This window comes from Talpa occidentalis, unplaced genomic scaffold (genome assembly GCF_014898055.3).
Source record: "Talpa occidentalis isolate TD23 unplaced genomic scaffold, MPIMG_talOcc4v2.1 talOcc4.11, whole genome shotgun sequence".
Taxonomy (NCBI): domain Eukaryota; kingdom Metazoa; phylum Chordata; class Mammalia; order Eulipotyphla; family Talpidae; genus Talpa; species Talpa occidentalis.
Window position 1 is genome coordinate 101,787,761 of NW_023601104.1, and position 22,652 is coordinate 101,810,412.

The window sequence follows — 22,652 nt, forward strand, 5'->3', positions numbered from 1 at the left end:
ATAAAATACATGAATTGTGACAGCAAAAACATGAAATGTGGTGGAAAGTAAAAATGTAGAGAAATGTGATTAAGGTTGTGTTGTTACCCGTTTTCAAATAGACTGTTACAGTGAGACGGTGACTGCAAAGCAAAAACCACACACACGCACACACGCACATGCACACACACGCCCCACACACACCCCACATGCCACACACACCCCCCACACACGAGAGAAAGGGCGCCCCGGGGCTATACAACGCTGTCCTTCTAAAAGCTCCCACCAGCAACCGTGAGGCGGAGACGGGTGAGGAGCCCAGCTGTCCCGCCCGTGGGGCACCCTAGGCAGCAGCCACGCCCCACCAGGAAGGAGCCCCCAAGGAATGATTCCGAGTGAAAGAAGCTGACAAAAACAGGAGGATGTTCCTTTGATTTCATTTGTACAAAATTCTAGAACATGGCAACGAATCCAGACGACAACAAAGATGAGCAGTTTCTGAGGCGGGCAGAGGCGGCGGGAGGGGGAGGCAGGGGCGCCACGGAGGGACCCCTCTGCTGGCTGAAGGGGCAGCTTCCCGAGAGCGTGCGCGTCAGACCTGGTCAAATTGTGCACTGAACATTTCATTGTATATCAATTCTATCTCAATAAAGCTGTTCAAAAATACACACTTTACACAGCGTTTACCCCAGGAGAACACAAGTAAGAACTGGGCCTTTCAAAACACCAGAGAGAATGAGCAGTAAAGAAGACAGTTCATCCAGCCAACGTCAGGGAACAAACATAAACAACAGATGCACCAACAAACATGTCTGTTGTGACACAAACACTATTTGTTTAACAAAAAGAAAACAATCCAAACCGACAGGCTTTACACAGATGCACCTAAGACAAAATGTTTGGGTGTTAAACAGGAAAGGAAAGCAACGGCATGTTCGGAAAACATAACACGAAACAGGTTTAGTTAACATCAGAGTATCAAGTAAAGTTAAAAAGCACTAAAAGGACAAAGAATAACCTGTGGAACAATCCAAGACCCGAGGAGGGCAAAGCGGAGCTTAACCCTTAAGCACCAAATAACTTACCATCAAAATCGGTAAGTCCAGACCTGACGCCACACCAGAGTAACACCACCGGAGTAACACCACCGGAGTAACACCACCAGAGTAACACCAGAGTAACACCACCAGATTAACACCACCACAGTAACACCACCACAGTAACACCAGAGTAACACCACCAGAGTAACACCACCAGAGTAACACCAGAGTAACACCACCAGAGTAACGCCACCAGATTAACACCACCAGAGTAATACCACCACAGTAACACCACCACAGTAACACCACTAGAGTAACGCCAGAGTAACACTGCCAGACTATCACCACCAGAGTAACAACACCAGAGTAACACCACCAGAGTAACACTGAAACAGAAACGTGAGTCTTAAAAAGGACTCAGGTCATAGAAGTCACATTTTGTTTCATCTGGGTGATTCTGGGTTTTAAATAAGAGACTGGAATATTTCCAGCCTGCATCTTCCCACGGCACCCCAGAGGGACGACCCTTGACAGTCTACCTGGGTCTCACCCACCCCTGGGCGCCCTGTGCTGGGCTACACAGGTGGAGGCAGAGGCTACGCAGGTCTCCGGGCTTGGGGAGAAGGTGCGTGAGGGGGACGTCAGCCCCTCCTTCCCCCGACTCTGGGAGGCCAAGCTGGGCAGCTAAGCTGCCTGGTCGCGTGGCCACAGCAGGGGCTGGGGTAGTGGCCTGCAGCCCAGCGGCCTGAGCAGCAGGCCTGCACAGCCTCGCGTGAGAGGGGTTGGTGGGCACGGAAGCCAGCCATTTCTTCACCAGCAAATGTGGCTGAGCAGTCGAGAGCGGCGGTCAAGGCCTCTGCGGACGACCAGGCAGCCGCCGACCCACCTCCTGGGCCCAACCAGGGCGTGCCTCCCACAGCTTTGTGGGTCCCTGGGGGTGACGTGGGGGTCACAGGGTCACCCATTGCTCCCATAGCTCCCAGTACTGTCCGCCCGCACCCAGACCCTCTGCACAGCCTGAACTCCTGGCTCTCCCGGGCCCTGCCCAGACCCCCTGTGTCTGTGGCTCCCAGAGGGCTGGGTGGTGGGAGAACACGGGACCTGACCCCGGCCCCAGGGTGGGCGCCCTCTCCGCCACACTCCCTTCCACCAGGCGGTCTCCCAGCCTCGTACTTCCTGCCTCCCTCTCCAGGGTCTTTCCAGAACCTTCTTGAAGCAGCTCATCAGGTGCCGCCCTGCCCCCCAAGAAGCCCCCAGCCCTTGGCTCCTCCGGGCTCTCCCCACGACTCCACAGACATGTCTGCTGCATCACCCCTGGTCAAGTGGGAAACTAAGGCTGGGCGAGGCAGAGGGTCCTGGCTGAGAGCAGAGGGAAGTGCAGCGGGGCCAGGCCCCCGACTGGAGTCCAGCACCGTGCACGCGAGTGTGCACAAGTGTGGGACTGCGCGTGAGCACCTGGGCGGGGGCAGCGTCCCTGCTGGCCCAGCACCGGGTGAGGGGGAGGAGCGGCCCCACCCTGGGCCTCAGGCCCACCTCCTCGCAGCGTGCAGTGGGGAGCCGGGGTTCTCCTTTCGGAGCAGGCTCCAGGGCCAGGACAGGGGGGCGCAGGCGGGTGGGGGGGGGCCACAGGCGGCGGGTGCAGGGTGGGTGCAGGCGGGCGGCGCGGAGAGGCTGCGGCGCCAAGCGCGGCTTAGCAATCAGCCTGGCGGCTCTGATGACAGCTCGCCCCCCTCCAGATGGCCGCGTCCGCCGGCGCGTTAGCTGCTAATTTATTCCCTCTCCAGAGCGCGCAGCGCAGCGGCAGCCGCGCCGGAGCAAGCCCCAGGCCCAGGACTCCCAGCTGGAAGGGCCCCCGGGGCTGCGCGGGCCGGGCGAGCAGCTGGGGCGCAGTCTGTACTTCCGGGCGCCCCGACAGTCAGTCCGTGAGCCCCTGGTGAACGCGGCGCCGCGAAGCTCCCCGCGGTGGCTACCCCGGGGCAGGGAGGCCCCGCTGGCCGGTCCACGGGGGTGATCCCCTCGCCGCAGGAAAGGGGTACAGCCCGAGCCGCCACCGCCCCAGGCAGGATGCGGGAGAGGCCCCGGGAGCATTTGACCACGACCAGCTGCCAGGCTCACCGCCCCCAACTTGCTCCCCACCAGAGTCAGGAGGGGGCAGCTTCTGGGGGGCTCGCCCCGGCCCCGCCTCCTGTGGGGTGAAACTGAAAAAGCGGGGTGCTGGCAGAGGCAACCCTAGCCACCTCTATCAGGGCCACTGGTGGAGGGCTTTGGGGTTCCCAGGATTAGGGTGGGAACCTATAGGGAAGGATCCGGGGGGCCCAGAGGTGTCTCTCAAGGGCACATCAGGACGGCGCTAGGAGGCAGGGAGCAAGAGACCAGCCGGTGTACCCCCTTTGGGGTGCGAGGGGGGCTCGCTTCAGGGCTGGGGCTCCTCCACAGCCGGGCAGCGCGAGAGAGGGTGGGAGCGGCGGAGTGCCCCACCCCACGCTGCCCCCCCTCCCCCAGGGCGCGCCTGGGTGCCCCCTCTGCACCCGCACTGCGGGGGGCCGAGCGCACAAGGGCCTCTGGGGGGGTCTCGGCCCGCAGCCCGAAGGCCAGCACCCAGGGGTCCCCGCCGGCTGCCGGGGGCAGGCTGGGCGCAGGGAACTTTCCTTGAGGGAAGGGACAGCGACCTCTCTCGAAGGACCCTCGTCCCCACCCCCACAGGCTCTCCGCCAAGGTCCTGCCGCTCAGCTCAGGGGCCGGCTGCACCGGGCCAGGAGCCTGGGAGGACCTGGCTCCCAGGTGGGCCTTCCCGGGAGAGACCAGCCCCTGGCCAGCAAGGGGAGTGAGGCCCGGGGCCCTCTGCCCTCGGCTCGGGAGTGGGGCCCCGCCTGCGGCTCCAGCCCAGCCACTGGCACCCCCACCCCCACCCTCCCCCAGCCTGCGCCCCCTGCCTCCTCCCACCCCCACCCCGCCACTCCCTGCCCCCACCAGCCCCCACGCACCGGCCCCTCCCCCAGCCACCCTGTCCCTCCCCCCAGCCCCCGCCCCCCAGTCCCTGGACAAGTAGACGCCTCCAGATTCTGTTCCTCTGGGAAATTCTGGCTGTGCCACTTGCGCCCTGGTGCCCCTCACCAGGCGTACTGGGGTGCTCTGGTCTCACCCCAGCAACTCGGCCCGTGGGAGGGGTGCGAGAGCACACAGAGCCGAAGGGCCACCGGGGCGCACAGGCAGGGCCTCGGCCCCTCAGAGGCGAGACCCAGCGAGGCCGCCCCTCCAGGAGGCCGTGATCACTGCCCGAGGGTTCACAGCCCCGAGGCAGACAGCCACGCCCCCCAGGAGGGCCATATTTCACCCCAAGGTCGAGGCCCTGGGTGTTTGCAGACTGATGAGTCGGGGCCACTCCGCCTTCCCATAAACGAGCAGGAAACTGCTGAGCATCCGCTGGCCCTGACCGCCTGGACGCCCTCGTGATTGTAACGGAAAACTAATCAGCGCCCCTCCCTCAGGCTGGGTGTTCGTCACAGCGCTGGGGTGGGCAGGGCTGGCCTGGGGGGGGCTTTAGTTGAAAGGGGTGAGTCTAAGAAAGAGGCGGGTTTCTTCCCCCTAGAGGTGAGAACACAGCACTCACCTCCCAGCGTCCCTGCCCCTGCAGCCCTGCCTGCCCTCCCCACCCCTGCAGCCCTGCCTGCCCTCCCCACCCCTGCAGCCCTGCCTGCCCTCCCCACCCCTGCAGCCCTGCCTGCCCCTCCCCACCCCTGTAGCCCTGCCTGCCCCGCAGGGCCTTCCCCTGCCCTGCGGCTGCCCAGGGCCAGTGGGGCGTTGGGGCCAGGGCCTCGGCTCCCGCGGAGTGCAAGAGAAAGGGGAGAGTGGTCCCCAAGCTTCCTCCCGCTCCGGAGCCTCTGCCCTCCCTTCTCCCGGCTGCCACCTGGGGACCCGAGGCCTCCAGGGAACAGCCTCCGCCAGGAGCTGCACAGAAAGCGGCCCGGCCCTCGCAAGCCCAGGGAGGCCCCAGGCCGGCCGGCCTGTCCGCTGGCCCCTGCTTCTCCTGCGCCGAGCCGCCGGACCCTCGGCGCGGCCTCCACCGACCCGCAGCCGGACGCGCGCCCGACGTCCGAGAACAACCGTGACTGACGCTCAGGCCGCTCGGCGCGTGTCGGGCGGGGGCTGTGTGAGGGCAGCGGACCTGGACCCTGAGTGGCCGCGGCCCAGAGGCCCTTCCTGAGGCAGCAGCGCCAGCCCAGCCCCAGGGGCTCCTGCCGGCCGCCCGGCCTCGCCCGCGGCACCGCCGGGACAGGAACAGTGGGGAGACGCGGCTTCTCTCTGAGAAAGAAACCATAAGGCGGGGGTGCGGCGGCCGAGGGCACCGGCCTCGTGGTGCTCCGCCTGCTGCCCGCTGCCCACCTGGCGGCTCCCTGCTCTGTGGGAGAGCCTTTCCTCTGAAGTCCGCCCCCACTTTTGGGGAGGCCCCCCACGGTGCTGACATGCCAGCGGGCCCCTCTGGGGGTGGTCCTGGCTGGAGACCATGGGGGAGACGCCCCCATGAGGAGAAGGAGCTGGGAGGGGGTTCCCCGCCCGGCACCCTCCCGAGCCTCCTCACTCCCCACTCGCCCTGGTCCCCTCCCCGCTGGTTTTGCCAGGACACCCAGCCTGGCCTAAGGAGGGACCTGAGGCCAGTCGCCGTCCACTCTTGCAGGGTCGCGCACCCAGGGGCCTCAGCCTGTCACCAGTGGTGCCGGCTCTGGGGCCACGGTGGGGACGTCACAGTCGGCTCCAGCCAGGGTCAAGGCCAAGTAGCCAGCCATCCCTGCACCGTGAGGCTGAATGTCCACCCGCAACCCCCTGTCCTCGGGGAGGCAGTGCCTGCCCTTCCTGGCCGGGGGCGGTGGGAGGACGGCCCTGGGGGACACGTCTCCCTGAACCAGCCAAATCTTCCGGACACACCTGCACACAGCGACCCAGAGCTGGGCCTGGCTCAGGGACACACACGGGCTGGGTCCAGCCAGACGCAGGCGCTCAGGCCAGCAGGAGCTGCCAAGGTGCCCAGGCCCGGCCAGGAGTCCTAGAGAGGCAGGGCCCGCTCAGCCGCCTCAGCCACCCAAGCCCCCACATAGCCCTCTTCCGCCCCCGAGGCCAGCGTCCACCCTGTCCAGTGACTGCTGATCTGCCTTGCCCAGAGCGCGGACATGTCGGCCCTGCCGCCCGGATCAGCCTCAGAGCCACCCCCGGGCGTCAGGTGGGGCCGCAGCTGCCCCAGGGAGCTCCAGGGAGTCAGGCCCCAGACTGACCGAGTGCCTGTCCCAGCAGGTGTCCCGGGGCTGGGCTGGCTCTGCCCAGCTCCCAGAGCAGGCAGGGCCCCTGAGACTGGAGGCCAGACTCGGGGTGCACTCCCGCACCCTTTCCAGCCAGCAGGCCCAGGCCGCCCAGGCTGAAGCCACCAGCACCGCCTCGGGCGCTGCCGGCTCTGCGAGGAAATCTCCTTGTAAACACTGCAAAAGCGAGATGTCACGTAGAGCTCCGTGGCGCTGGAGTCGGCTTTTATGTCTGCAGGCCCCTGAGGGACAGGCCGCTCTGGGCACCATCTGGCTGGGCCGCTGGGCCGGGCTTCACAGGAGGCGCTGGTGGAGCATGGAACCTGCAGGAGGGAGCAGGGCAGCCAGGCTCCGCCCAGGGCGTGGGCAGGACTGGACAGGCGGGGCGGGGGGGGGATGCGGGAGGCCTCCTGGGCTGCAGCAGGGGCACAGGCCGGGGAGCCTCAGCCGCCCAGCCCCGGCCGCTCCTCTGGGGCCTGGCGCCCAGCCCACGGAGGCTGCAGTGGGACACGCATCCGCGTCGTGGGCACTTGGCTAAGCCACCTCCGGCCAGCCAAGGCCTGAGGCCGAGATGCCCAGCTCCCGCCCCCACACGGCGCCAGCCTGCCTGCGCGCTCCCCATGCGCCGGGCCCATCCTCAGCAAGACCCCTGAAGGGCTGCCGGCTCCCTGGGCAGGAGACACCCCAGCCCCCAGGACGATGGCCAAGAGCCTACGGCAGGAAGCCAGGGCGTCCGAGACCCCGGTCAGCAGGGGGGGGAGGGGGGGGGGCAGGCGGGCTGCAGGATCCCCCGGTTGGGAGGTGGGTGGACCCAACAGCCCATGGGTCCCCAGCATTGCGCACCTGTGGATTTGGCAGCAGCCCCTCCATAGAGAGGGGTGATCCCAGAGGAGCAAGCCCTGCACTCCTGGCTGTGACCCCTCTAAAGGCCTCTGTGGCCGGCAGCCCTGATTCAGGCCGGGTCACAGAGCTGGACCCTCAGGCCGTCCCCGGCCCTGCACCCGGGCCCCTGCCCTGCTGCGGCTGAGGGTGGCAGGGAGGTGACGCCCTGGCCCCAGCCTCCTGGTGCCGCGGGCCGGCAGGCAGCCCCGGGAGGAAGAGCTGGTGGGTGTCTGCTCCAGCACAGGGGGCCTCTGTGCGGCCGGGAGCGGCGGGACACACAACATCACCTGAGTTCCCCTCCCACCACCCCCCTGCGCGCCCTGCGGCCCTCAGTCCAGCGAGTGACCAGGAGAGCTGCAGGGCTGGCCCGGCCTGTGCGCGTGGGGGAGGCGGGGCTGCGGCTGGGTGCGCCCTGGCCCACAGACGGAGCCCTTTTCCTCAAAGTCTCCACGGGGTGGAGGTGACTAGAGAGCACCCCCTAACCCCCTCACCCCAGCCCCACACGGGCACCTGGGCCGGCAGGCTGGCAGTGGCCGCAGGGGCCAGCGGGAGGCCAGGCCCAGGTGCCACCCCGCGCCTGCTGGCTCCGCTCTCCTCTGCTGACCGACCTGAGACACTCAGCCCGCGCGATTGCCCAGACAGCTGGAGCGCAGGTATTTTTAATAAAAATTAGGGACAAGCAGATACAGGGGATTAATAGTTGCATTATGATTTTATAGTTCTCGCCGTCCGCGGGGGAGAGACAATCTCAGCAGAGCCATTTCAGGCGGATAAAATGGGGCATTTATTTTTAATGGAAAGAGAATTTCAGGGCTCACCCAGCCGTGGAGAGGGCCGCGGGGGCTCGCCGCGAGGAACAAAGGGAGGCTGTGGCGTCCCCTGGGCCGGCGGGACCCCAGGGCGCCTGCAGGGGGGACCAGGTGGGCGGCGCAGCCCGTTAGAGCCAGGCGGGCCCTGCCGGGGCGGGGCGGGCGTCTCCGAGCCCCAGCCACGCACTGACGGGCTCTCGGGAAACGACGGCCTCGAGGGAGCCGGGGACATCGGGACCCGCCTCTGCTCTCCGCCTGGCGAGGACCGGCCGCCCCCTCAGGGCTCGGGACTCCCCGGGGCGGCCTGCGGGGCCTGGGGCTCAGGGGGCAGGTGGGCCCTGGTGACACGGGGCTGGGGGGGACAAGGGACCTGCTGGGGCTCTGGGGGCCTACGGGGGGCTCCGGGGACTGGCGGGGCTTTGGCGCTCGAGGACATGCCAGGGGTGGACATGGCCGAGGCTGCCCTCCCCGACCGGCCATCTGTCCCTCCCTGCCCCGCATTCTGGGCGGCGCCCGGCAGCTCAAGAAGAGCTCGCTTCTCTGGCCCCCTGAGCCGCTGGCCCCCTCACCCGGGACAGCCCCAAGCCCGGAGGGGGCCGGTGCCCAGGGTGCCCCTGCTGCCCGCTCTGCCCTCCTGGGGCCCCTGCGGCGGGAGCCAGCCCCCAGCCTGCGCCGGGGAGCCCCCTCGCCCCCTCGCCCCTCCCGGCCCTCCGCTCGCTCCCCAAGGACGTGCCAAGGCACAGCGCGTCCCCAGGGCGGGGGCGCCGGGGGGGCGGCTGGAGAGGCGGGGCCGGCGCGGGGCGCCCCGCACCGTGGAAGGCGCCGGCTCAGCCGCCTCTGCCCCCGGCTCCGCGGCGTCCAGCCCCGCGCTCGCTCGTGAATCAGCGCGGCCGAAGCCGCGGCCGGCCATGCTCCGGCGTCGCCACACGCGCGGCGCGGGCCCGGGCGCGGGTGCACGGGGCGGGCGGCGCCGGCCGGGCCGCGGGCTGGGGGGTGGGGGCGCCGGCCGCCCCCAGGGGCCGGGCCTCCCCGCGGCACCCCCTGCCGCCCCGGGGGCTGCGGCTGCGGCGGAGACCCGGGCGCCCTGGAGCAGGGCCGGGGGGCGGGCGCCGGCTCGGATTCCCGGGGCCCCAGGCACCCCGCCTGCCGGCAGCCCGGCCCCCTCCCGCAGGGCCCCGGGCAGGGCCTGTCTTCGGAGAGGCCCCAGCCGCCCCCAGGGGTTCTCCCCGGCCCCGCCCGTGCGCCCCGGCAGCCTGGCTGCGGCCGGCCCTGCGGCGACCCCTGGCGGCCGCGCGCGGGCAGGGCGGGCGGGGCGGGCCGGCCGGGCCGGGCGGGTGGGGAACGGGTGGGGGCGGGCCGGGGGGTGCGGGCAGGGGGCACGGCTGGGGGCACGGGCGGGGGCACGGGCGGGGGACACCGGTGGGGGCACGGGCGGGGTGGGGGGCACCGCGCGCCCAGGCGGGCTTAGGCCAGCAGAGGGGCCTCGCCTGCCAGGCCAGGAAGAGGGCTTTGGGGACTCTGAACACCCCGTACCCCCAAAGCGGACCCTCACCTTTGAACCCGAGCTGGGGGCGGGCAGAGGTGGGGAGGCCTGGGCTGGGGCAGGCCAGGGTGGGGCTGGGCTGCGAGGGGCCCCGAGGCCCAGGAGGCCACACAGCTCCCCCCTCCCGGGCCCCCTTCCTGGCACTCACCCCAAGGTGCCCGGACTCCAAACAGTGCCCCTTTCACAGCCCCCCTGAGCAGCAGCGTGGGAAGGCCCGGCCCCCTCCTCCTGGCGAGCCCCTTGCAGACAGGGCGCTTGTCCCTGACTCCCCGAGACAGGTCCCCGGGCTGCAGCCCCGCAGAGCAGCCACAGCGCTGCCCAGAGCGACCCCCAGAAGAGCGACCCCCAGAAGAGCACCCACAGACCCACCGGCAGCCAGCCCTGCGCAGTCAGGGGGAGGGCAAGCAGCCCCCCATTTGGACCCCACCAGACCCTGCTGGAGCCCAAGCACCCCTTCACGCCACAGCATGGGGGTGCTCTCCTGGCCCACAGAGGGCCCAGGGCCACTGGCCACACCAGGAGTGGACAGGATGGAGCAGGCAGCAGGGGACACAGGGCTGTGGCCAGCAGGCCCAGGGAGGGGACACCGCGGCCTCGGCCAGGGAGCGCCAGCACTCAGCGCCGTTTGTCACAAATGTTCTAAAATGCAGGCTGGGGCCCCAGACCTGAGGAGAGGCCTGTTCCTCACGAGCCCCTGGCCCAAAGGCCCCGCTGTGTGCAGCCACCCAGGGCCCTCTGCCTCCAGCTGGGGCTCCCCAGTGGAGAAATGCGCTGGGGGACTAGAGGCGGGCTTCCCCGCCCACCCCTTCACCCCCCCCAGCCCTTAGCCCCCTCCCCCAGCCCTTCCCTGCTGCTCCAAGCCTCACCCCCACCCCTGTGGGAGCCCCAGGTCCCTCTTCCTCCTGCCCAGGAGGCCCCCAGGACGCTGCCCTCCTACTCGGCCCTGGGACGCCCTGGCCAGGCACTGGGCACCAGCGTGCAGTGGGCCTGGACAGCCCCCAGGGGAGGGCCGCGGTCTGCCCACGCCTGGCTGGACCCCTCCTTGCGCCTCCGTGGTGGCCGGGCGTGGCTGGGCACTGCTGGCCTTCGAAGGCCGCTGGCCCCGCGCCACAGAGGCCGGGAAGGAAACCGAGACTGTTTGACCCTGGGGCCAGTTCGCCTCTAATTTGAATGCTCTGAAAGGTATTTTGCCTTAATGACGCCATTATTTTCTCACACGGCACAGTAAAGCTGCTCCCCGTCCTCCCGGGAGCAGCTCGGCCACTTTACGGCCAGCTCTGGCCAGCGGAGAGCTCCGGGGGACGCCGTGGGACACCCAGCACGGAGGGTCGAGTCCAGCGCCGCTTCAGCCGCCACCAGCTCTCGGCCGCACCGTCTGCAGACGGGCAGTGAGGCTCTGCCCCCGGCGCGGAGGCTGGGCAGGGCCGCGGCGCGGGCGCAGGAGTCGGGGGCTTCCTGGCTGCGCGGGACACCGGGCGGTCACAGCGTCCACGGGGGCCGAGTCCCTGGGCTCTGGGACGCCCCCTCGGCTGTGCGCCCGGGCAGCTGGCTCTGCGGCGGGACCAGCTTTACCCATAGAATCCATCTCTGCGGCAGGGGCCGAGCTGGGGGGCTTCGGGCCTTGCGGGGGGGGGGGGGGTCATGAATAATTTAGGCGGCGGGAGAGGGGGGGCCGGTCCCATCACCCGCCCAGGGACAGGCCTGTGCGCTCGCCAGACACGGTGACCAGGCCGCGGGCAGGGACGCTGCCCAGCTCACAGGAGCCGCGGGCTGGGGGCAGGTGAGTGGACATGACCCGCGGCCAAGGGTGCGCGCCCACGGCCGTCATGGGGTTGACCCTGGGCTGTGACGGGCGCCGGGGCAGGACCCTTGACCGCAGCACTGGTGGGCAGAGACGGGCCTCAGGTTCTGGCCAGCTCCCCCAACACACTGCCCAGGCTGTGGGGGCCCTTGGAGCCCTGAAGCAGGAACTGTCCTTTGATGGCCCCCGGCCACAGGGGACTCACTGCTTCTCTGGCGTTTGTTCCTTCCTCGGCCAGCAATGCCCCCTCCCCGAGGGCACCTGGGCCTGGGCCTGCTCCCACCTCTTCAGGCCCTTGGCACCCAGAGCCTGCGCCCTCCAGCCCCCACCCTCCCCCTTCTGTCCTGGAGGCCACTCCACCCTCAGACCTGACACCCAACCCCCACACACCCCCTCCCCCCCACCAAGCCACGGAGACCTCCTTGGGGTCAAGCCCAGGGGCGCGTGCCACCCGGCCTGGCGGCTGGCACGCTCAGAGCGCACCCCTCCTGCCTGCCCGCCCAGGCCCCTCTGCACCCCGCTCCTGCCACAGACGGGCCTCCCCGCAGCCCGCCCAGGCCGGCAGCCCCTGGCCTCGCGCTGTCCCTCCCAGCCCTGCACACCGGGCGCCCTGCAGACACCCCCACCGCACCCCGAATGCATCCCAAAGCAGGTGGGGCGCAGTCCCGGCCCAAGGGGACCTCGGGGGCCTTAGCCCCGCTCCCACCCTGCGCCCCCATGGGCCCCCGAGCCGGCCCCCAGAGGGAAGGTCCGCAGCGGCTTGGCCCTCGGGGCGCCCCAAAGCCTGCCGCTGCCCTGGCGCCTCCAAGGGCCACAGGAGCTTCAGGTCCTCAGCCCCGCCCCGCTGCGCCCCACCTGGCCTGGCCCTGCCCGGGTAACTGAAACTTCCCCGCGGGCCGGCGGCTCCGGTTCCTCTGCGGCACCGATGGCGACTCGGGCGGCTCAGGGGCGGCGCGGCGGGAGCCCAGGTGGGCGCGCTGTGCGCGGGGCGGTGCGAGGGGGCTCTGGAGGAGAGTGGGGGCTCCTGTGCCACCCCCCCTTCCAGCCGGGGCCCTGGAGGCTCGGGCAGGCGAGACCCGCGCCTCCCAGGGCGCCCCTGCCAGCAGCCTCAGGTGCCCGCAGGTGACGGCTCGGTAGGCCAGGCCGGGCTGAGGCTCCTCCCCACGCAGGGCAGGCCGGGCTGCCCTCGGAGGGACCTCAGGGAGGACGGGGGCGCACTGGCCGGGAGGAGACGGCCCCGGCGGTGGCGGGGAGGCCGCTGGCCCCGGCACTTGCCCTTGCACGCTGGAGGCTGCGGGAGGCTGGCCAGGAGCGCGGGGCGGAGAGGCCGGGGCAGGGGCCTGTGGCCGCAGGTCACCCTCTCCCGAAGGCTTCCACTGGGCAGACACCAGCCCTCCAGGGCCTTGGTCAGCGCTCTGGCCGGGGACGGAGGGGCAGGAGCCGAGGCCCCACAGCTGGCGTCCCTCGGGTCCCACCTGGGGGCCCCACGATGGGGGTAGGCCCTGAGCTCCAGGCCCTCCCGGCACCTCTGACCAGCAGGCCGGCCTGCCAGGCCCACTCCCGGGCCCCCACCGGGATCTGAAGCCTGGCGGCCTTGGGGCCCCTGCTCCACAGCACCCTCCCGCTAACTGGGCCCAGAGAGGCCTCATGCCATCCCCCCACCCCCGGAGGCCCGGTCCAGCCCAGACGCCCAGGCCCAGCTGTTCCCGCCCTTTCCCGGGCATCTGCCCCCAGCTCTCCCATGACACCGGCTCCCCGCTCCAGGCAGGCGGGGTGGGGGGCACCTGCACCTGCTGAGCACGCAGAGCCGCCCCCCCTCCCGTGCAGCCATGGGGGACCGAGCCCCACCAGCCACTGCGGGACCGGGGAGCGAGCCCCAGGAGCGTGGGTCCCAGAGCCCTGGGCACGATGGCTCAGCACCCTCTGGAGGAAGTGGCTTTAAGGGGGAGCTGGAGCCCCAGCGTGATGGCGGGGGCTCCTGAGAGACTGGGGAGGGGCCACCCGCAGGACGTCCTCCCTGAGGAGGACAGCAGGCCCCTGTCCCGCATCCCAGCACTGACCGCTGGGCCTGGCACACAGAGAGGCCTCAAAGTCAAGGCCCAGCAGGGGCGGACAGAGAACCCACCTAGAGGGTGTGCACAGTGGGCACAGACGCAAGCAGGTGCCCAGCAAATCAGCAGCTGAAATAGGAGGGAACCCCCACCAGGGCGGCCCACCCCCCGCCCGCCCCAAGCTTCACCTGTGGCCTCAAAGCCGCGGGGGCCCATAACCCCGCACTCTCCCTGAGCGCCCAGGGGCCCGCCGGCCATCGGCTGCTTCAGGCCGTGTGGCCACCGCACAGGGGCGGGCAGGCGGCGGGGCGGGCTTGTCGGGCCGGGGCCCCTGGAGGAAGAGCTGCTGGCGAGGCGGGAGGCGGGGGCGGCCCCTTCCTGGCGGAGTCCCCCGTCCTGTCCTGCCAGGGTCGCTGTGCCAGAAGCGACGTCTCCGCCTGCCTCGGGACCCTGCTCCAGTAAATGAGGGCGGCGCCCCCCCGGAGCCCCCACCACCAGCCAGAGGCACCCCCCTGCCTGGAGAGCACCAGGAGGCCGCTCCCCGCTGGCCAGCGCCCGGGGCCGGGCAGGTGAGGGCCTCAGTCCGGGGTCCGGGGCACCCTGGGGGTGGGGGGCCCAGAGGGAGCAAGTCCTGCCCCAGCTGCCCCCTCCCTGGGCAGGGCGGTCACCGGTGGGGCGGCCGAGGTCTGGCCGAGAGCCCGGGAGGCTGCGGGGCCGCAGGAGCCGGAGCTGAGGGTGGGACGGAGAGAGGTGGGGAGAAGTGGCAGCCCCACAGGGCTCCGAGCAAGTTGGGTGCCGGGTCGCGCTGGGGGTGCTGAGCAGGAGGGGAAGCAGAGTGGGGCTCAGTGAGGCTGTGGGGCGCGGTGGGCCAAGCCAGGGCCGGGAGGAGGGGCGCAGGGAAGGGACCAGTTCAGCAAGGGGCGGGTGGCCTGACCTCAGCCCGTAGTCACCAGGCGGGGGGCAGGCCCCTGGGGCATCCCCGCAGGGGGCGGGCCATGAGGGGGGCCCAGCCTGGCACCGGCAGCTCCCGTGGCGGGCTCTGCGCCAGGCTCTGTGCCAGACCCCCAGAGCCTCAGCGCTGGCGCGGCTCCTGGCAGGTGCCCCTGGGCCCACACAGCGAGGCCCGAGGCTCTGGGTCGCCCCAAGCTTCCCCACCGCGGCTCTGGCTTGGCCCTGCTGGGCCCCTGCACCCTCCCTGGTCGTCCCGGCCCAGGCCCCAGGCGGTCCCCTCTAGCACCGGAGCGGGGCTCAGTGAGGCCACGGGCCTGGGCAGACGACAGGCTGAGACCCAAGCTCAGCTGGCGGGTGCAGAGGCCACACGGGACGTGGCCAGGCCGGGCACAGGGTCCTGCTGGGGCGCGAGGCAGCCCCGGGGGTGTGTGACAACAATCGCAACCCCATGGGGGGCCGGCGGAGGCAGGCTGACCCTGTGTGGAGCAGCCGGTGGCCCCCAGGCTGGGGCTGGGCTGGGCTGGGGCCGAGGGCAGGCCGGCAGGGGTCCCACGTCCACCTTCTTCCCTCAGCGGGCCCCACGGCCGGACCCCCAAGGCCGCAGCCGGGCTCCAGGCTCCCGCCCACTGGGCTCACCGCCTCCTGCTTCCAGCTGCTCCCCGCCCCTGGAGGGCCCCCCCCGGAGGAGCCACCCCTCCATCCTGAGACGGAGCCCCTCGGTGTGCCCCGACAGCGGACCTGCACCCCAGAGGCCCTCGAGGCACGTGCGGTTCCGGGAGCCCCTGGAGGTGGCCGTCCACTGTAAGAGGCTCGGCGGGCCAGCCAGGGCCAGAGGCAGGGCAGTGACCTTGTGGAGCGGGGACACAGGTGTGGCCTCGGGGCTCCCAGGGGACCCCCCACCACCCATCCTCAGGGCCCAGCCCGGCAAGTCCAGGCTGCCCCTCGAGGAGGGAGCCTCTGCCGCCCAGGGCTCCGGGGCCACCCCCTCCCCACCCACATGAGCGCCCCACCAGGCTGGCCTCACCCCACGAGGGAGCTGGGGGGCCGGCCCGGCAGCAGAGACTGCGGACAGGGCCCGAGCCCTGGGCCCTGTGAGCTCGCGCGGGCAGGACCGCCCCAGGGAAAGAAGGGCCAGGGCACCGAGGGCAGCCGCAGGGGCCGGGCGGGGGTTGGGGGGCTCAGAGCCCTGACTGCCCCCCGCCTCCTCCCCAGACATCGTGGGCAGAGAGCCCAGGGCCTCTACCGGCCCCAGGGCCAAGGGTGAGTTGGGGCCGTGCCTGGTTCTGCCCCGGGTGGGCTCTCGCTGGGAGGCCCGGGCGGGGGCGGGGCTCCTGTCCCGCAGGGCTAGGGCATCACCCCAGGGGTCCCATCGAGGGGCCAGTGGTGCCAGCCACCAGGGGCAGCACCAGGCCACCCCACTGGAGGAGGGGGCCCAGGGGTCCTCGCTGGGCAGCCAGCTGACGGGCCTCTCACCCCAGAGCCCGGCCAGCGGTGTCCTGGGGGCGGCTCCCCGCGCCTGCGGCTGCTGTTAGGGCTGTTGGGGCTGGGGCTGCTGGGGCTGGGGCTGCTCTGGGGCCACACCCAGCCCCTCGCCCCGGCCCTGGACGCCCTGCGGGCCCGGCTGCTCAGCCTCGTCCTGCGCCTCCGGCTGGCGCCCTGACCTGCTGGCGCTGCCTCCTGCGGCTGTGACGGGCACCCCAGCGGGGGGCCTGCACAGACCCTGGCAGGTCTGGGGGGCCCCAGCTGCCTGTCTGGAGAAGTGCACGGTAAGCCCAGAGATGGGCGGGGCAGCTGGGGCCCCACTCCCATCAGCACGGTCCCTCCTGGCACACATGCCAGGGTCCACCGTGGGGCCCGTTGGCAAAAGGCCCCCACAGGCCCCAGCCCCCCACCCTTTAGACCCTCCCTTGTCCCAGAGGGACCCCACACCCAGGCCAGGCCCCGGCCCTGAGCTGTGGGACGCCTGGGGCTGGGGAGGTGCCACCCCACGGGCCCCGCGCACAGCCTCTGAGCCCGAGCCCCTGGGGATCCTCCCCACCCTGGGAAGATGCATCCCCCAAAAAACTCCCAGGAAGGCGCTCTTGGGGGTCGGTCGGGTGTGGGGCAGGGAGGGTCAGGAAGGGCCTGAGCGCAGCCTCCCCGGGACCCCTGCCCGCACCCACCGGCCGCAGCCGCCGGGATGGCTGCGGCCCCGCAGGGAGCAGCCTGGGGGGGTTGGCCCCCCGCGGTCAGGCGCTGGGAGGAACAGCGGGAGTCCTCGCTCGCCTGGACCAGCTCAGACAGCGTCCACGGTGGCCTGGGCCGGGGTGCCCTCTCGAGGGTCATTCTGTCCCCGTTACTGAGCTGGGGGACTCAGACTTCCTAGCAAACACCAGCGGCCGCAGTGGGGCAATGGCCGTGGGGTTCACTCTGGGCTGAGGCTGGTACCCCCCGACCTGCCCCAGCCTCAGAGCAGCTCTCTGGGGCCTCCTCGGCTTCAGGACCCCGGGCGCCAGGAGGGGCGTCCAGCAGCGAGGGCCGGTTCCCAGGCGCAGCGGCCCGTCTGGATGTGGCAAGGCGGGGCCCTGAGGGGCGGGGGGCGCAGCCCGGCCCCGATGCTGAAGCCGCAGACACACCTGGCTGGAGCGCGGCCAGGCGGGGAGAAGCACAAGCGCCCCCCGAGACGGAGACGCTTTATTTCCACTTGGAGGAACAGACACACTGGCGGAGGCTGCCTCGCGGCGGGACAATCACAGGCGTGTCCACAGCCAAGTGCCGGGAGGAGCAGAGCCGCGGGGCCCAGCCCACCGTCCTCGTGCCCCTTCCTGGGGGCTGGGGGGCTGGGGGGCCTGGCGCCAGCGACGGCCCCTGCAGGGGACACCCACATGCAGGCCAGGGGCCCCAGGACCCCGACCGGCTCCGAGAGCCGGAAACGTGGCAGCCCGGGGCTCCAGACCCCGCGCCCGAATGGGGGGCCCGCCGAGCTCCCAGGGACCGGGAGGGCCCCTGGTGGACACGCAGAAGCCAGGACCGGGCGAGGCCAGGTGTGCCGCAGGCCTGGGGTGCCCCCTGTCCCCCAGGATGCAGGGCACTGCCGGACGTGGGCCGGGCCCTGGGCAGAGCGGGCTGAGGGACCGGCTCGGCCAAGCAGCGCCCACAGCGCCCGCTCGCGGGGCGGAGGCGGCGGCGGCGAGTGCCCGCCCATCACGGGCAGCTCACACTGCGGGCTCGCACTGCGGGCACACTCGCACACGCTCACACTCATGTGCATGCCCGCACACACCACACCCCCGCACACGCACCCAGTCAGGGCCCCCCCACAGTGCAGGTCTGGGGCTCGGGGGCCGCCGCCGTGCGGGCGCCCGCGGCCTGGGCCTTCCCGTGAGCTCGCCGGCGCCGGCGCTGGCGCAGGAGCAGAGGACGCGGCCTCCAGGGACCTGCTCAGGCCTTCCTGTGTTCTGCCTGCCGCCGCCAGGCCAGCCTCAGGCTGCAGCCGGGAGGCAGTGGCTACCACCCCGGGTGAGCTGACCGCGGGGCCGGGGCTGGTCAGCGGGGCCCAGGGGCTGGCGTGGCCAGGCCCAGCAGCACAGGCGCCCGCAGGGGCCGGGGGCACACACAGAGCTCTGTGCACCCTAGAGGCCGCCCACAGCCCCACACCCGGCGGGAATCGGGGTGCCGGGGCGGGGTCCCCTCTCTGCGCGGGGCTGGGGCGGCCGGGCAGACTGCCCGCCCTAGATGACTGCGCTCTTCTCCTCCTGGAAGGAGGCGCGGGGGCCCGGCCCGGCCAGCAGCAGCTCCTTCTCGTGCAGCAGGCTGTCCAGCAGGTCCTCGCGGCGGTAGCTGTGGCAGACGCGCAGGAAGGCCAGCGCGGTGAGGGCCAGCCAGGCCAGCCATGAGGCCCAGAGGCCGAACTGCAGGAGGGCGAGGCGGGGTCAGGGGCGCGGGACCCAGGCCACCCAGCCGGTCCCGCAGGAAGAGCGGGGTGCGGGGAGGGGGCCGAGAGTGGGGCTCAGCGCCGGGGTGTACCTGCCGGCCCTGGCCCCCACCCCGAGCACCCCGGCTTGGGTCGGGGTCCCTGGAGGAGCAGCCAGATGGCCGTTTGCCCCCAGGCTGGCCTCGGCCCCCACAAACTACCCCGATCTGCTGTTTCCAAACAGCTAGAAGAGAAACAGCCCGAGGGTCCGGCCTGAGTCCCACAGTTCCCGCCCGCCGCCCTCCTCCCGGAACTGGGGCCGGGCCGTGCCTCCCCCAGCCCGCCCAGCGCACCCCCGCCTCCGGTCCCTCGCCGGTCCTTCCACCCTGCCCCCGCCGGGGTCCCGCCACCCACAGCGCTGGCCGCCTGGGGTCCACTTGGGCCTGGGAGGAGGCCCAGGGCCAGTCTGACGGGCAGAGGTGGAAGTGGAGGGGCAGCCCCTCACCCCCGCCAGGTCCCCACCTGCCTGCGCTCCAGGAAGGCACCCCGGAGGGCGGGGTTGCCTCAAACCCTCAGACGCGGCCCGGCCCCCCTGGTCAGGCACTGACAGCGACCCCCCGCACTTGCCCAGGGGACCCGCTCGGCCAGGACCAACGTCCAGCCGCGCCTGCAGCACCGCCTTCTCGCCCTCCACACCCGCCCTCCGGGCACCTCACCCCTCCCACCGCTCCTGCAAACCCCACTGGGTCTCCAAGGTGCAGCTCCTGCCCCTCCTCCAGGCAGCACCCAGCTGCCCGCGCAGCGTCCACTCAGCCTCCCTCGCCTGCGGCACCTCCCTTCGCTGCCAGCCGGTGTCCCTCAGGGGCTGAGCAGCGAGCGGCCCTGCCCCACAGTGCCGCCTCCCTTCCCACCTGGGACCTGCCTAGCTGGCAACCCTGCGTACCCAGGTAGCCCCCCACCTGGGCAGCCCCCCCACTTGGGCAGCCCCCCACCTGGGCAGCACCCACCTGGGCAATGGCAAACTGGTCGTAGAAGGCAGAGTTGTCCACGTTCAGCTCCAAGTCGACACCCTGGAGCTCTTTGCAGCTGCAACAAGAGGGGCGGATGCAGCGGCCGTGTCACCAGGCCCAGGGTCGGGGCATCACCCAATGGCACAGGCGCTGCCCACAGTGAGAGGTGGGGCGCTCCACACCTCAGCTGGGCGTGGGAGCCTGGCCCCTGCCCTCCTGGACACCCTGGCCCAGCCACCGCGGACGGACCTGCAGGCCGCGCCTGGCACACCTGACCCCACCCACACCCGCGCTCCACAGCTCCTCTGCCCGCCCCCCAGGCCCCCGGGGCCACATCCGCCCGCCACCCCGCGCCCCGGCCAAGCCCCGGGTGCCACTGCGCTGCGAGGCCCACCTGTGGGGCACCGAGCCCTTCTCCGTGACGGCGTCACACCACATGGCGAAGCCCACGCTCACGAGGGTGCTGGCGATGAAGACCAGGAAGAGCACGCAGGCGCTGGCCAGGAGGCTCAGGAAGGCGTAGAGGAAGGAGCTGCGGGGCGGGCGAGGGCCGCTGAGGCCATGGGACCCAGCATGGCCCTGGGCTGGACAGCAGGGGCCGCTCCCTGCCCGCAGTGGCCTCAGCCCCCTCCAGGCGCAGGCTGCCCCTCCCCCCGCCCCCAGCCCAGCACAGGGACCTGTCGCCCCAGCTCAGGGGCCGTGGCGATGCTGGAGCCCAAGGTTGCTTGGTCCGGGCAGGTCCCCCTTCCCGGTCACCACCAAGGCCCTTCCCCCACAGGGTCCCCAGCACAGCCGGCCAGACCTCTCGGGCCTGGGACGACCCTGCTGGGCCATCCCCATGGCGACCACGAGGCTGTGTGAGCGCGTGGGGCCAGGGATTGGCTCCCCAGACGGCTGGTCCTTGCTGGGCCTCGGGTGGCCACCCTGGGGTGCGCCTGAGGCCGCAGGTGGAGCCAGAGCTGGGAGGGCCAGACCCAGGGGTGCTCCGCCAGGTGGAGGCAGCGCTGACACAGGACTCGGCGCGGCGGCACCAGAGCCCCGGGCCACACTGGCTGGGTGGGGCTGCGAGGACACCCACGCAGGACCACCCTGGCACCTGCCCGCGCCCCCCCCAAGCTCCCACTGGACTCTCTGAGGCCCGGCCCCTCCCGCCACGGTGCCCTGGCTGACCTCCCACCTCCTGACAGCCGTGGGGAGACTGGGGCTGCTGAGCAATGATGCCGGGGCGGGGGCAGGCAGGGGCAGGCCCAGGGAGAGGGCCTGGACCCGGGGTGGATGTGGGCTGTGCGGACCTGGGCAAAGGCTGCTGTGGCCCACACAGGGTGTGGACAGGGCCCGCGAGGGAGCCAAGGGCTGGAGTGGCCCCAGGGGCTGCCCTCAGCCTCTGCATAGCATCACCCTCCTTGGATGGGGAGGGCCCCCAGTGCGCTCACGGGTGCCAGCTGTGCCCTGGCGTGGAGCGGGTGCTGCCTGCAGGAGGGAGGGCTGCGGGTGGCGGGAGATGACAGGGCACATTTGCAGGCCGGCGGAGGGGGTGGGGCCGCCGGCTCGGGAGGCAGGGCCGAGGGCACGGTGCCTGGAGGGGGTGCGCGCGGGCTGGAGTTGCAGGGCCGAGCCCGGGAGGGCCTCGCACGGCCGGCTTGCGGGTGGGCACGACCCGAGGGCCCACTTACCCCTCGTGGCCCCTGCAGAGGAGGAAGAGCGAGCGCCAGGCGTGCGCGGCGGCCAGCAGCAGCGAGAGGAGGCTGGCGAGCAGGCCGAAGCGGCAGGCGGCCGGCGGGCCCCACTCCTGCACCGTGAAGCGCTCGCGCGCCTGCACCGAGAGGTTGGCGCTCAGCCACATGCCCTCGGTGAAGAGCAGGCAGCGGCCGCGGAAGTCGTGGCCGTTCTCGGACAGCGGCACGAGCGCCACGAAGCTGAAGAGGAAGGCCAGGAGGTGGCCGGCGCACTGCGCCAGCAGGAGATTGTGGGGCGCCATGGCCGGCGGGCGCGGGCCGGGCGCGGGGCCGGCGGGCGGCCCGGCCGGGGCGCGGGGAGGCCGCGGGCAGCAGCCGGCGCGGGGAGGCCGCGCGCGCAGGCCGGGCCGGGGCGCGCGGGAGGCTGCGCAGTGGCGGCGCCGGCGGGTCCTGCGCGCCCCGCCCGGGACGCGCGCGCCGCGGCCGAGCGCGCAGCACGGCGGGCAGCACCGCGGCCAGCTCCGGCCAGCGGGGCGGGCGCCGAGGCCCACCCAGGGGCGCGGGGGCGCGGGCCGCGGGGCGGACACCCGGCATGGAAGCCGGGCGGGAGGCGAACTACCGCTCCGTGCCGGCCCGGCCGGCCCGCGCGCCTGCCCCAGCCCTGGCGGAGGTCAGGAGGCTGATGTGAGGTGCGCGGGGCCCGGCCGGGCGGGGCGGGGCGGGGAGGGGCCGGGCCCGCGGGGCGGGGTCGTGAGCGCGGCCTCGGCGGCGCCTGGGAAGCTGCGGCACAAAGAGGCCCGGCTGATGTTTCCCAGCCCAGCAAGGGCTGCCCCAGGCCCTCGTTACCCCAGCCTGGCTGGGCCGGAGGCTGCTGACGCATCAATTAATAGAATTAATGCCTTTCCCAGGTCCCTGTAGGACTCGGCCACGTTTGTCCAATTCCCAGAGCCGGCCCGGGGCTGCTCTTCCATAAGCAACGCCAACGAGGGGCTTACAGCTGCATCAGCCCTTTTGTCACAAGCATAAAAAATCTCATTTCATTGCAAAGCAACAGACGCTCACTTTTAAGCCAAGCACTTCAGCACGTGTGAATGGAGAGCCTCCCCCACAGCCCCCCGGGGTGGCCACTCAAGACAACCCAGCGCCTGCTTTCCTAGACATGGCGCCCGCGGCCGCACCGGGTCTGGGGCTGAGCTCGCACCCGGCTGTGGGCTCCGCAGCTCACGGCAGCGATGGCTCCTCTCCGGCCAGGCTGCTGGCCTGAGAGCCGAGGGCCCACGGCACGTCCGTGGGCAGCTGGTGGCCTTTGCCATCCCGAGCGCATTGGGCGCCCCGCACACGGGCAGGCGGGCGCAGCCGTTCCCTGCAAGAGCGGTTCTCGCGGATGGACAGCTGGGCCCTGGGGCAAGCATTGCCAGAAGTCGCCAAACTGGGCCTGACGACAGCCGAGCCGCAGCCCCTTCTCCAAAGCCCAGAAACACACCTGCTCTCCATGGAAACACAGCCCGGGCACCGCCACCTCGAAGGCCCGTCACCAAGGTCTGTGCGCTTCACAGCCATGGCCTCGGCTTCCGTGAGGGCACTTTACCGCGGTCTCTGCCGGCAGACACGGAGCCTGGCCTCGTCACCCCCCACCCCGCAGAGGCCACTCAGGCCCCGTGACCCCCGAGCACCCAACTCCTCCGAGGGGTCACGGGCGGGGAGCCCACCTCCAGCTCCCCGGCAGC

General features: G+C 71.5%; 1 protein-coding gene across 1 annotated transcript; it reads right to left on the reverse strand.

Moving 5' to 3' along the window:
- Positions 1-18,029: 18,029 nt before the first annotated feature.
- TMEM179 (transmembrane protein 179) lies at positions 18,030-21,227 on the reverse strand. The gene is made up of 4 exons (XM_037502029.2): positions 20,923-21,227; positions 19,644-19,781; positions 19,247-19,325; positions 18,030-18,237 (listed from the first exon to the last, which is right to left on the reverse strand). The coding sequence occupies exons 1-4, from the start codon at positions 21,225-21,227 to the stop codon at positions 18,058-18,060; spliced, it is 702 nt and encodes a 233-aa protein (XP_037357926.1). The 3' UTR covers positions 18,030-18,057.
- Between the last annotated feature and the right edge of the window lie 1,425 nt (positions 21,228-22,652).

What these genes read in the sequence shown, in the direction of transcription:
- TMEM179 (XM_037502029.2), bottom strand. Translation starts at nt 21,227, where the DNA reads ATGGCGCCCCACAATCTCCTGCTGGCGCAGTGCGCCGGCCACCTCCTG. An exon ending in CTCTGCAGGGGCCACGAGGG is followed by an intron (nt 19,782 to 20,922) that starts GTAAGTGGGCCC and finishes CCCGCCCCGCAG; the next exon opens with CTCCTTCCTCTACGCCTTCC. An exon ending in ACCAGTTTGCCATTGCCCAG is followed by an intron (nt 18,238 to 19,246) that starts GTGGGTGCTGCC and finishes GCCCTCCTGCAG; the next exon opens with TTCGGCCTCTGGGCCTCATG.